Genomic DNA, 13,917 nt, shown 5'->3' on the forward strand with positions numbered 1-13,917 from the left:
TTGATTTTATTTTGCAACAAATCATTAAAATTTCTCCCAACCAGTAAATGCCAGGTTAAGGGATGAAGAATGAAATTGCGGTGAAAAAATGAAACAGGACGGTGTCCATCTTTATACACAGCCTACGGAACAAATAGTTTTTAAATGAGTACAATGCTTAAAGTGGAGACTCACCGGCTCCCATGATGAGACCTGGAGCAGAGTCTTTGGTGTGGACTGTCCCAGACACGTAGGGGTTGTCGGCCCAGCGCAGGTGCAGGTGGAGTTGACACTCGGGCTGCAGAGCGGAGAGACACAGAAAGAATCTGATGTGAGGATCATAGCGTCATTCATCCACAGCGTGGACATTCGAGAATCTTCACTATAAAGCAAGAAGGAAGCTTTGGTCTCTTGAGTAAGATGAAAGGTGAAGTGAACCTGCTCCGTCATGTGTGATGACTCTTACCACACAGATACCTGATAATCTGACTGCAAATACAGCTTTGGTGTGGGGGCTCTCAGCTCTGTTGATCAGACATTTAATGGGAGCTAATTCATTTCAAATGAGAGAATCAGTCATGAGATCCACAAATGCAAATATTTGCCAGGGGCAGAGCTGCTCACACCGACACTGACCCGCAACATGTGCGCTGTACTTTGTGCTGGTCATTAGGTTTTTTATGTGTCTGTGTTTAAACGTCTGTGGTTTGGAGTTTAGTTCTACTCCCTCGTGTCTGATTTCTTCTTAATGTGTTGCTGTTCATGGATCTGTTTCATTCTCTTCAGAGCTGTCTTCATTCACTGCTGATCTCCTTGTTGCTGCTAAGCTTTCCAACTTATAAGAGCATGCAACATATAAAGAGTTAGCCGGGCTTCATTTGCAGTGAAGCAAATCAATTTGAACCAGAATTTGATTTTACTGAAGAGAAAATCTGCAGCCTAGTTGTCTGACGTATTAATCAAACTATCGCAGAGTTCTATTATTTAAATTTTGACATTATTGATCCAGGAATGGAACTTACATCTCAATGAAAAGCAGTAAAAAAGCAAACGTACAACATTTTTGTCACCAACTATTAGTTAGGTTTGAGTTATTTAGCCTTTGAGAAATCATTAGACTAATGGTTATTACCAACTCATTAGGTCAATTAAATTTGGCCACACCCACAAAAGTTTTGATAGCAAAAATCATACAATAATAAAAATCACACATGTGGGCAGTGTTAGGAGTTGGTATGTATTTACCAATATTTGTGATAATTGGTAGAAAGGAGCATACACCTGTTAATTTTGTATGAAATAGGTATTAATGTATTTGTTGACTCCTTGTGTTGACAGTCATGGGATGAGATGAGTAGAAAACAGCTGTTATTCCATAAATTTTGTCTTCACGTGAGAGGTTATAGAGCATCAATAAACACTTAGCATTATAAACCAGGAATGTGATGTTGGGGATATTAAAGTAAAGAGGTCCAACGTGACGCAGGAACGATTATTTTACATCTTTAACTTTTACCTTAAATAGATTACACTCGTGTGCTCTGGTAAATGCTGAACCTTTTCCACAGTGACATTGCACCACAGTGAAAATGTCAGCGTTCAACTCAAACACAGGAAATATATTGCGTAGAAGCATACTTGAAGCAGACCCTGATTCTAGGCTGCACCTGTAACACACAGAAATGTGCTCTTTCTGTACATCCTGTCTTCACCTCTCTCTATTCAACAAGAGTGTTGATGTGTTCCAATGTGTTTTTCTCAAGGGTTGGCGGCAAGAATCAACTCCACTCTTCGAGTATTCACAGTCACGGCCGTCTCGCTTCACGGGAAACGCTGAATACCCGCTTGGCTTTTGAAGTCTAAACAGTTCATTCTGTTGCTTTTCAGCATCAAATTAAAAGCAGATTGCAGGCATTTATCTCACACCACACCTTATTCACACACTATGATGAACTACTGCTGTTCCTTCATTAGGTCAATACTCTCAGCCAGTCTCTGGCGTGGTAATGGATACGGCTGACAGTGTTAGCGTGATACAGTGACACATTAGATAGCAAATCTTTTGCCTGCCTCTGATTTGTGATGTCGGCATGTGACGGGTGGGATAGCAGTGTTTGAACTGAAGTCGCCTCTCCGAACCGCATAGACGTTCTTTTTTCTGTCATTATGTTGAGGTATAGATGAAGCTAAAGGGAATAAGAGATCAATGCCTGCTTGTGTGTGTATGTTTGTAGCAATCACAAACACACTTGTGCAGCTAGTCCGATCTCTACGTCTTCTTTTAAATCGTTCAACCGACTGGAGTGATGGTTCCAATAAAGGATCAGACCCCCCAACCCCCCCCCCACACAATCTCCTCTATATCTGACTGTGAGGTGTGATGTGATGTGGAGATATCAGACTGTGGGTGACTGCAGTTGAATGCCAAGCTTGCATCTCGTCCTTCCTTCTCTGTCTCCTGGTTCACAATCCTGGTTCCAACCACATGGTGAACAACTCTATCTATTTTGACTGGCAGCTGCATCACAGTGTGCACATACAACATTGTGACCTAAGTAGTATAGTGAGCTAGTGGTAAAGAAAATGTAAGTGTGAGTTGGCGCTGTGCTACTTAAGATGACATAATGTATTATATATGTTTTATTGAGGTAACAGAGAAGGTTTCGACACTTACTGCTTTGCAGCTGACCGGCTTTCCATTCATGTCAGTGGTAGGTGGGGCCAGGGGTTCCCAGCTTCGTCCTTTGTTATAGGTGATGAGGGTCGTCACTTTGCCATTGCTCTTCTGATTGGCCAGAAAGACTCCTTTGATTCCACGCACCTAGGAAAAAATTAGAACTTACATCAGCAAGGGCAAATCTCACAAAGTATTGACTGAACAGTGCCCACTGCGGCGACAAGGCAGAGTTTTAATATCGTGGTAAATTATCAAATAAGTACAGCATCAGTCTGGAGGTAAGGCCATTCAGGTGGAGCAGCAGGTCCCAAGGTGCCACTTTAAAAATTATGTTTTCTCACAAGCCACAATGTTCTGACACTGAAATGACATTTTTTAGACGGACAGACCAGGTGAGAATCTATTTTGTGCGAGACCTGTTTCTCAGCGAAAGACTTCTCTCCCGTCTCTCTGATTCAAACTGGCAAAACAAATCTTTTATTTTTTGATCATGCCCACGTATGTTCAACCCTTTCACATCATCAGTGCAGCTTGTAATGCATCAACTTTCTTACACAGCGCCATTGAACTTACCTTCTCATAAAAGGTACATAGCCTCTATTCACTAACATTGGCCACCGTGAGCAAGTGCTCACAGCAAACTAGAAAAACCTACCTTCAGTTGTATGCATCCTCAAACCACTGCAGTTTCTGTCTACATACATTTTTCTCCAGATTCATATAAAGTGACACTAACCTGTACCATTGACCACTGAAATCTATCAGTTAATCTTTGAGAGCAAGCAACAATTGATCAAAATTTGACAACTAATTAAAAGTAGAAATTCACTTGAGTCAGTCTTGAGATATCAAAAGAACATGCTTTGCGAAACCACTGTGACCTTGACCTTTGACCTCCAAATTATAATCAGTTAATCCTTATGTCCAAGATAATTTTTGTAGCAAATGTGAAGAAATTTCCTTAAGGTTTTTTTTCGATATCTTGTTCATAGGATGGATGTGCCGATGGATAGATAACCGAAAAGCATGTACTTGAGCAAGTGACATATTGCTTATTTTACTGCTTATGTGATTTCAAGAAAATAATTTTCTTCTTTCAAATGTCACATAGTCTGACTGTAATTCAGAAACTGGGATCATGTATTTTCCTCGATATAAGCTCAAAATAAAATGAAAAAAGAAATGTGATGAAGCTGTTTCCTGGCAGACGTCTCACAAAGAGCCCAAATATAAAACTGATGCAACTGGGCTGTAACTTTACCTTGAACTAAAGAGCTAGATTTAGAATATCAACCAGAACATAAGAGAGCCTGCTCTTTAACTGTCATCGGTGGGTGAAACCTGATTACCAATGGTGCAATGCGTTGCAGGCAATGCGTTTACTTGAGGCTGCAGGCAAACCACTGACACAGAATGTGCAGGGCCACTGAAATCCGTACATACTGCATGGTTTCTGTGGCTGCGAGGCTGCTAGCTACAGCCTCTGAAGCTGAAACATTAAACACGGAGACGATGATGAAGACAGCACAGAGAGCCATTTAAACAGAGCCAGACAGCTTGTCAGACATGGCTCCATCCGCAGACTCCCCAAGCTCCATTTGCTTTCTATTATGTGGCACTGATGTTTATGGAGTGAAAGAAAGTAATTGTTTAAATCAAGGCACATAAGCCTGCTTGTATTCTCTCTGGACTTCTGGCTTCTCTCCTTTCTTTCTGCACTTCTGCTTCTCCTCCTTTCATTTTTTTGCCTCGAGCCTTTATCCATCCTTAAGTGTAGAGCTGCAACAGAATGACGCTTTGCCACTTTTTTCTCCAAGTGAGAGAAGAGAATATTTTCAGCTTGCACAATGACGAATTTCAATGAATTTCCATTTGATTTGTATCACTTGAAGACCAGTGCATGTCTGATTAAAGAGGAACATGTAAACCAATGTTAAAATGGTCGTATTGACATTTACGAATTTTTTATTATTTCAGAATCTCATGCATTGTTTGGCACCCAAAACACAATTACCTATGTTCACCTATGTTGCTTAATGTCACACTCATTACACCCGGTTACATCCATGGTATCATATAAAGCTACTTAGTTCGATGTTTGAAATGATGCACAATGTTCACAGCGATCTATCTTTTTATCCTCAGTCAGTGTAGGTTGTTTAATGTATGTAAACCTGCCATCGTAGGAACAATGGTTTTGCAATGTGTCATACATGCGCTCCAAATAGCCCTCCACATGTATATCCATCCTATGTATGTCCGTTTCTCTAACTCTCTCTGCAGCCCAAGTGAGTGATGAGAGAGGAAGAATTGAATTCTGCATTGAGGGCCTTTGCCTTATGGTCCCTCGCCTCTCCTTGGTGACCATTTATCTAGAGACCTTGCCACAGCACTGAATAGCTTGACCGCCAGAACACCCAGATTAAGGGAAAGGGACACAGTCGTTTCGAGTTCAGGCTTATCCCCAACCACACTTCTGAGTCCTTGAACAAACGTCTTCATATAACATTGGTTTCATGAATCAATTACTGACTAAATTGACTTAATATCCATTTAGGTGGAGGAAGCAAGCATCTTCACATTTTTTCAACACCTTCTCATTATGTCTACTCTTTAACTGTATAAGGTTTTTGTCAAACTACTGCACCATAAAGTAATTGCAATTTTCAAGAGGCCAAAATATCCTACATTCGTAGCTGCCATATTGCGTTGGTGATGTCATTTGGAATCAGAATTCGGGCAGTAGTAGAAGGACAGTGGAACTGTGGTATCTAAGTCCTGCTTAGACACTGTCTACATCATTGTTGGCAAACAATTCAACTTAACATTTCTGCTCGTCCAGACTAAAATTCAGCCCCACAGTTTTAAAACTTAAACAGGGTCAGCAGCATTTCAAAGGCTCTAAATCCACCAGTGCAGTGTGGACATCAGGCATTTCCATAGCAGAGTCGATGCATTTTCAAACTAAAACTTAGTAGTGTGGATGTAGCCTGAATCTAACAAAACATATGACTTGAACCCTACAAGTGTTTCTTCTTTTGTACGCTGTGTAGTCTTGCTTATGAGTAGATGTAAGATGGAGCTTGAGACTGGCAGGAGGTGTACATTTCAATTCACACATCCACTTTAAGCTTTGGTTTCTCACAGAAACAACAAGACTCTGGTTGGTGAGATGAGTTCTGAGAGGGGTCAGAGTGGAATCCACACTCCATGTCAAGAGCCAGTTGAGGTTGTTCTGGTATCTGATTGAGATGGCGCCCAGATACTTCCCTATGGAGGTTTCCCTTGATTAACCCACTGGTAGGAGAGTGAGGGACTGACCCATAAATCAAAGGAGGGGATAACATATGCCATTCAAGTTTCTGGATTCCCCAAATAGGCTAGAAAAGCTGACTAGTGCTTCTATTACGGATTGGGGGTGATGTCCCGCTGTGACTGAAATAGAAGAGTTTACTGAAAGATAGCTACCTCTTTTCAGTGCTACTGAGGACAAGAAGACAAACATAAAGCCAACAATGTGTCGAATTGTATGCCAACATTAGGACGCAGCAAAGTGATGAGATAGCTCAGGGTGAAAACTAAAATGCTTTGAATTCCCCTGTGGTCTTAAGTGCAATCGGCATCAAACATTACTTTCCTGCATTGATAGAAACTACTACTTTGTCTATTAGCTACCACTATGTAAGACATTATTAAATAATCAATCAACGACAAATGACCCACAACAACAAAGAATCTATCTCACAGGCATTGTGTGTGGACAGTTCAAAGTGACCTATCAAGTTTATTTTCCCTCTCTTAAAACTGTCCTCTGCCTACAAATTCAAATAGCCTCCAGTGTAAGTCCGTCACTGCTCGTCAAACAATTGCACTGTTTGAGTAATGTGTCGTAAAAACGTCAGTGACCACCTGATTTAGGGATTCATTAATCTTTTTATTTTATTTGTGGTGCAAAGATTAACATCCTTAGTAGGAACAAATGGGTTTAGGACTGAGTGCCATAAAGGTGACTAAGTAGCACACTGTTGGTTTTGGTTCTCTAATGGGATGTGTTGACAATAAGGAAATTAAAGGACGTTGCCAGCTTTATCCTTTAAGCATGATTAAATTGTCCTTTTTCACGGTGTCGTTACGTCAAGTGCTCGTTGCTGATTGGCTGCTCGGGACTCAGACTAACAGAGTCTGGAGGTAAAGAGTCCCGGAGGAGAAAGAGCTTACATTAGGACTCAGCTGTGTTCACAGCACCAACTAATTACAACCTGCAGAATGTGAATGTCATTTAAAAGTTCCTTTACAATTCATGAATATCATTTTTATTTAAAGTGTATGAGGGCCTCTTTCATTCAATCTCACCTCCAGGATGTCGATGAGGACGTTCTCCTCCGGCTGCTTGGTGCTGCGAACATTTTCCAGCACGATGGAGTAGTAGACACCCTGGGGGTCCGACTGGTACAGATTATAGGTGTCTGACTGGTACCACTCCTGGAGGGCGAGGAAGACCTGGTTCTCGTCCGTACTCACTATCTGAACATCCTGGAGGCAGAGGTGGAGGGATGAGAGAGAGAGAGAGGATAAGGAGAAGTGGGGAAAAGAAAGGAAACGTCAGTATTTTCTGAATCATTGGTGCTGAGATTGAAGGGGAGAAAACATTTAATTATAAAGCTGATTAGACAAGCATCAGACTTTGGGGAAAATCCTTAAATATAAATAATATGAATAACAAAAACCAGTTAGACTTATAAAATAAGAAAATATATAGGTGGAGTGTAAAGCAGTAAACAAAATGGCAAGAAGAAGAAGATTAAATAGGAAAAAGGAAAAGGAAAATGAATGAGGCATGGGGAGCAGTAGATAAACCAGTGAAAGCAGCGGAAAAGTCACAAAGTTTGACAGCAAGTCACTGAAAGCCTGAGAACATAATCCAATAAATACAGAGCGTCACAGAAACACAGGGAGATAAGAGAGCACTTCACCCACTGAAAAACTGCTTTTGGCAGCTAAGGAAGCTGGTTATGTGTTCGTTTCAAAGCCTGTGAGCCTCCAATGCAAATGGATTCATAGCTCATGAAAGACTGTAACGTTGGCACAAAGAGCAACTCAGCACTTTCTCTTTTAGTGATTACATTAACACATTTTAAGATAAAGCCATCACAGCACAGGGTTAATGCCCTAGAAGGTTTGTTGCTGATTATTGATATGCCAACACTAGGGATCAATTACACTCAGGTTTATGTTCTGGCTCGAGAGCACTAAGAGCTGTGCACTCCTAATATTTATAAATGCACTGTTTATCTCTCTTTGCAACCGGTCGACAATTACGCCAAAAAGAGGAAAGAGGAGAGGAACCAAAATCTGCTCATGACTGGAACACAGCCTGGTTGATCTTTCAGCCCAAATATCTGTTAAGCCCCTGGTCAGTAACACCCATAAATATCTGCTGTGTGGAGATACAGTCAACATTCACTCCTGGGTCAAATTACTCTGTAGTTGAAACAAGGTGCTAATTTATTTTTCTTATTCTTATTATTTTGGCAGTGTAGATGCTGATGCTGCAACTCTATCACGTTTGCCGAACAGGGTTGGTGTGTAAATAACCATGACCGTTTGCGTATTTGCTGTTTTTTACATCTTGGGAACAACGGAAGACAACAGTGATTTTTCCTACTATCGTGCAAGATGCAACACTGGGCAAGATACATCGGTAACTTTGAATATGAGGGTGATAATGGGGGAAGAACCAGGACCTGGGTATACTCACTAATTTTGGTGTAGAGGATGGAAAGAAGGGTCAAGTCAAGCATTGATTTGACCACAAATGAGTGGAAGGCAATGAATGCTAACAGGTGCTGCCTCCTGAGATGTCAGCAGAGAGGCAGCAGGATGATTAATGACAAATCGTGTTTATAGTAAGACATTAGATGATGTTATTAGACTACAAGGAGTAATTCCAAATCGTAATGTACATTTAAAGGTTGTTAAAATCATCCTAAACCTGGCCTTTGATCTCAGCCCTCCAGTTTCTCCCTCATTAAAGCCGAGCAAATGTTTGTCCCCAAAAGCACACAATCTCTCCTTTCTAACAAACAGTCAACCTCATTAGGAAAGAAAATAAAACATGACACTCTGTTCCATGCAGAGAACAGCCTTTATGTGTTGTTAGAATTATTTCTGATTGGCTGCATCTCCCATTTCTTTTTTTCTCCCTTCCACTCACCTCTGATTATAAATAAGGTTTACCAATCAATTTGAGAGCATTGCGCTCGGCTCAGGCAGCAACTTGAAGCTGGAGGAGGAGCTGGCACCCTGAGGTGTGCAAACTTTAGCTCCTGTTGCCTTTTAACATTCAGTAAGCCCTCCACCCACCAGGGTGGCTAAAACCATTATCCCACACTACAGAAGATATAGCGTATGTCTATATGAAGTATCGAAATTATACATTTGGTGGACAAGCAGGGCACAGGGTGACTGAGGCTGCATATAGTTTATAACGTGTATCTTTTGCAATAGAAATGGATTTGGATTTTTTTTGTGGATATTTTGTCCTGGAAGGTAAAACAATATGGATACACAGAGTGAAATTAGATGTTATGTTTAGGTTTAACAGCTCCTATTAATCGTTGTTCCTTGATATTTGCTTTATAGCCTTATTACAATCCTTTTTGTATTTGTATTGAATTACTAGAACAGCAGGAAGGGGAGATTTAAGAGGAAAGTTGTGAATATAAATCTGTTATAAACAATTTCATTTACAATTCTTCAAAGTCTATGTCTTTACCTGTGAAGTGCTCACTCCTAAGCCTTAAGTTTGTGCCAGAAATTTTAAGATCCAACACGCCAGTCAAGCAACACGTTCTTCGTCTCAGTTTGAAATATTTGAGCCCTAATACTGAAGAGGATTATGATGAAGGGCAGTCGAAAGAAGCTTTTGTACGCACTCAGCAAGAAGACATAGAAAAAAACTGGCTTAACTGGGCGGATTTGTCTGAAATGAGAAGAGGGAATCGATTCAAAGAAGTTGCTTTTGTAAGTTGTGACATTTAGAACATTCAGAGATGTTAGAGTGTGTAACTACAGTGAAGTAGAGCTGTAAAGAAACTTCAAAAAGGGAGCATTTATTTTTGTCATTGTTGCAAGAGCCTGGAAACTGCAGAAAAGTTCTAAATTAAGTATCTCTTTCACCATCACTTGTAGAAGGTATACATTTACATAGGGTATTATAATAGTAGGAATGGTTAAAAATAAGTTTAAAGTCGGACAGAGCTATAGTCCCACTGTTTGTGGCAGCAATGGCTCAGCAGGTTGAGGTGGTCGTCCACTAACCAGAATGTCAGCGGTTCAATCTCAGCCTCCCCCATTCCACCTGCCGTAGTGTCCTTGGGCAAGATACTGAACCCCAAATGGCCTCTGAAGGCTAAGCCAACAATGTAAATGTGATGTGTGATAGAGAACATGCTGCACCTGCACTGTATGAAGCTATGTATGAATGTGTGGGAATGGGTGAATGGTCAAAACTGTACTGTAATGAGCCTTGAGTTAACTGGAGTCAACAAAGAACTTCTGTGCAAATGTTGCCTAAACTTCTGCAACTTGTATTTTCTGATCCATTACTGGAGTTGGTGGAATTTGATAAAAAGCTTCTACATTCTGCCATAGCTAACGGGGCTAAACATAGCATGATGAGGGCAAGGAGAAGACAAATGGTCGTGGGAATATCAGTGACTGGCACGACAAGCTGTGTGTCTGTTGTGCGAAAATGCCACCTGCTTGGCTTCAAGTGCATTCTCCTTTACTCTCAGGCTGAAATCCTGACTTGACATAGAAGGACATCTCTACCAGCTTGCCCCGTATTGGTTTTGCATCACTGAGTGCCCTCTGAGAGAACCACCTTCCATCCATCTCTGTCAGGGCAAGCAGGGCCGCAGTCACCCCAGAAACGAGGCCGACTGCTGAGAGGGAAAAATCTGAGACCCTGGGTCCCAGAAGCTGCAAGAAAGAACCACCTACACTCAGCGATTTCAAACTTCCCCTCCCTTGACCCGCACTCAGCATGGTGCTAATACCACTAGAGAGGTAAGCGGGACAGAAATCATGGTGGGGAGGGCTAAAGCTCAATTTACACTCTATAGGCTCACAGTAAGCTTACCCTTAAACTGTGCAAGCCTACAGTATAACATCCACCTTTACTGTTATTTGAGATTTATTTTGCCATAAAGTGTTACACCTACTTTCAGTCAAACTGCTTCTTAGGGCTGGGCAACGAACCAAATCAAAACAGACGTTTGTAGCATTATAAATTACGCTTACGTGCTCACTGTAAACCTCAACAATAAACACCTACATTAATCAGAAGTTATTAGAACACGTAGAGGACTTGACGTTTACTTTGTGCTTGTTTGATTTGCTTTAAAGGAGACACATATTTAAATACGTTAAAAAACACTTTAACATTTCGCATGCATGCAGTTCACAAACAACAAGACAAGACATAATGTGATGCACAGAGCCAGGACCTCAGGGTTAAAGTGACCGGACCTCATCGATTGGTTCTCCGTGTTAGTGATCAGAAAACAGCAGAGAAGCAGAGCCGCTTGTTGACTGACACTGAGTAATGAGCAGGATGAGGCGCAGTTAATCGTAATCAAGGTTTTAGTTTGAAATAATCGTGATATTGATTTGAAGTCATATCGCCAAGCCCTACTGCTACTGCAGAGCATTCAATTTTCATCTGTTCTCCTTTAATATCTGGTATTGCAATATCCTGTGACAATCTAAAGCATAGTTACGGTTTTTATAGTTGTTTTTCAGCAACTGAATCTACCAAAAAAACAACAACATTGACTTGAAGCAGATGACAGGAAATTTAAACTTTTGTACCATTTAACAGAAATACCAATTTAACGTCTGCCACCTTGTACCCAGGCCAAGACAGAAAAAGAACCAGAAGCTATAATCCAAGTATCAATCACATTTCTCAACTAAAACAAATTTGCAGTGTGTTGTTGTATTTTCAAGGAGAACAGGTTGACATTACAACTTTTACACTAAATAGGTAAGTGCAGTAATAAGGAATGATTCCTGATCTTGTCTGTGTTCTAATTGGCATCATCCACCCAGTTACTGTTGGTAAACACAACGTGATGAGATTAGGTGGATATGCAGCATGTGATAATTACAGTTATTCATGAGGAATGGTTCTGTGGATTCCAATTAACGACCAATGCTTACATTCCAAGTGAACATGGGGAATGGCTTTAAGATGCAGAGTAGCAGTTCACGATCAGTCCCGTGTAGGCAGAAAATGAAATCTTTTAGAATGCAAACAAAACATAAGCTTCCAATAATAATGGAGATTTATGCACGTGAAATGGATTTCATGGAAGCAGAGGACTGGGGACTTTGCTTACTGTTATTTCCCAAAAGTCTCACTTTGTTGTGAGACTGTGAGCAGCTGATAACAGCTCTGCCCATACTGAGAGGAAGCCTTGCCCGCAAGCACCAAGAATTAAAAAGTCCCACGACCACTGAACTGGTTGTATCTCCAGGCCCTGTCGGCTTCATCATCACCCCACCATGATGCATTAACGGTCTTCCACATGAACCATCTCACTACTTCTGAACATTTACAAGCCTCCTGTTGACTCAGTCACAGGAGTGCTGACTTTCAAAAGCAAACTCAAAACATTCTCCCCTTTCAGGCATTTGCCAGATTTTCTGCATTTGGTCTGTTTCCTGCTCAGCTGCTTTTTGATTCTGTCTTTGATTCTGTGCGTTAGTATGAATGAGATTCTGATGCAATGTTGTACAGTATGTCTCATTGGTTTTGTGGTGCATTTGATGAATGCTTCATGTTATAATATTATTGTATTTGGTATTTAAGTATACACCTCGAAATCTGATTCTATGTATATATACATATAATATTTCAAATTGATTCTTTATTCAATTTGAAGCACATTTAGTTTCTTCAATTGACATGTGCTATATAAATATAAAAGCCAACTTGCCAAATCCTGCTCCTCACACACAAAGCCCTTAACAATCAAACCCAATCATCCCAAACCCAATATTAAAGTATTGTCCTAATAGTTCTCTGCATGCCATGAATACAGGTCTAAACGAGTAGAACAGGAGGTAGAGCCTTCAGGTACGTGGCTCCTCTCCTCCTCTCTGAATTCAGGAGTCAGACACCATCTCTATATTTAAGTTTAAAGTTAAAACGTTCCTCTTTGATAAATCTTATAGTTAATGCTAGATCAGGTGAGCCCTGAACCAAGTAGAAAAGCACATGTTTTGACACCTTTTATTGTCGGATTTAGGGTTTGTGACTCAAAGCCTGGCTCCAGCTGTGGAGCTGCTACCTGTGCATCCATCTTCTCCCTAATTCTTATGCCCATCAATATGAGACTGTTTCAAACCATAAACTAAAACTGTAATACTCTCTTGACATAAGAAGGGGATTTTAAAAAGGCCCTTACTTATAGCACTTCTGATACTTTACTGCTGGAAGCTCACTAACAGTGTAGTCATTCCAGCCTTCTTTTTAATAGATTAGACTCCATCATTACACAAACTTGGACGGAATAGTTTGAGGAACGTCTTGCTCATTTAATTTAGAAGAAAAAAAAAAGGAGAACATCTGATGCCAGATTTCCCCTGGCAGTCATCCGTCACATAATAGCCTCTTCAGAGTGCTCACCCTCTCTCAGTAGCATCGGGCTCATTTCCCTCCACACTCAACAGATCCCATTAATCATATTAAAATCCTCATCATGCCCCTTGGACATTATTCACACTGAATTTAGTAAAGAGGTCTTTGATAGAGTTGGCCCACACATTTTACCTTTCAGAAATACTCGACTGGCATCTGGCTGCATGGAGCTTTCTGAAGGGCATCGTCTTAAAGATGCAATATGTCCTCTTCGGAATAATAAGCACGTACGAAAATGTCCTTGTCCTTGATTTTAACCATTTTTCCAATGATCCGATCTATCGTATCTCCCAGGTCAACCTAGGATACGCATATCCATCTCAACCCCTTCACTCAATGTCCATTCATTTTCAAATCATCTTGTACATACATTTCCAGTCGAACCTTGAAATAATGTATTGGTGGGGGTTGAACTTCACATGCAGCTTGAATTTCACTGTAGCTATATGAGGAATGTCGAGATTCTCTCTTTTGGTGCATTTCACCCTCATGTTGAATGTGAATCCATCATGTGGTGACACATTGACCAGTGAATTTTTCATATAGGTAAGCG

At 40.7% G+C, this 13,917-nt stretch overlaps 1 protein-coding gene across 3 annotated transcripts in view; it reads right to left on the reverse strand.

The window, feature by feature from the left end:
• Positions 1-13,917, reverse strand: part of sorcs2 (sortilin-related VPS10 domain containing receptor 2) — a 270,183-nt gene that overhangs the window by 20,937 nt on the left and 235,329 nt on the right. For all 3 annotated transcript variants that reach the window (XM_062384316.1, XM_062384315.1, XM_062384314.1), the window contains exons 9-11: positions 7,010-7,189; positions 2,654-2,800; positions 175-277 (exon numbers count right to left, since the gene is read on the reverse strand). In XM_062384316.1, coding sequence (XP_062240300.1) covers positions 175-277; positions 2,654-2,800; positions 7,010-7,189 — 430 coding nt within the window. The remainder of the gene's footprint in view (positions 1-174; positions 278-2,653; positions 2,801-7,009; positions 7,190-13,917) is intronic.

This window comes from Platichthys flesus, chromosome 24 (genome assembly GCF_949316205.1).
Source record: "Platichthys flesus chromosome 24, fPlaFle2.1, whole genome shotgun sequence".
Lineage (NCBI taxonomy): Eukaryota > Metazoa > Chordata > Actinopteri > Pleuronectiformes > Pleuronectidae > Platichthys > Platichthys flesus.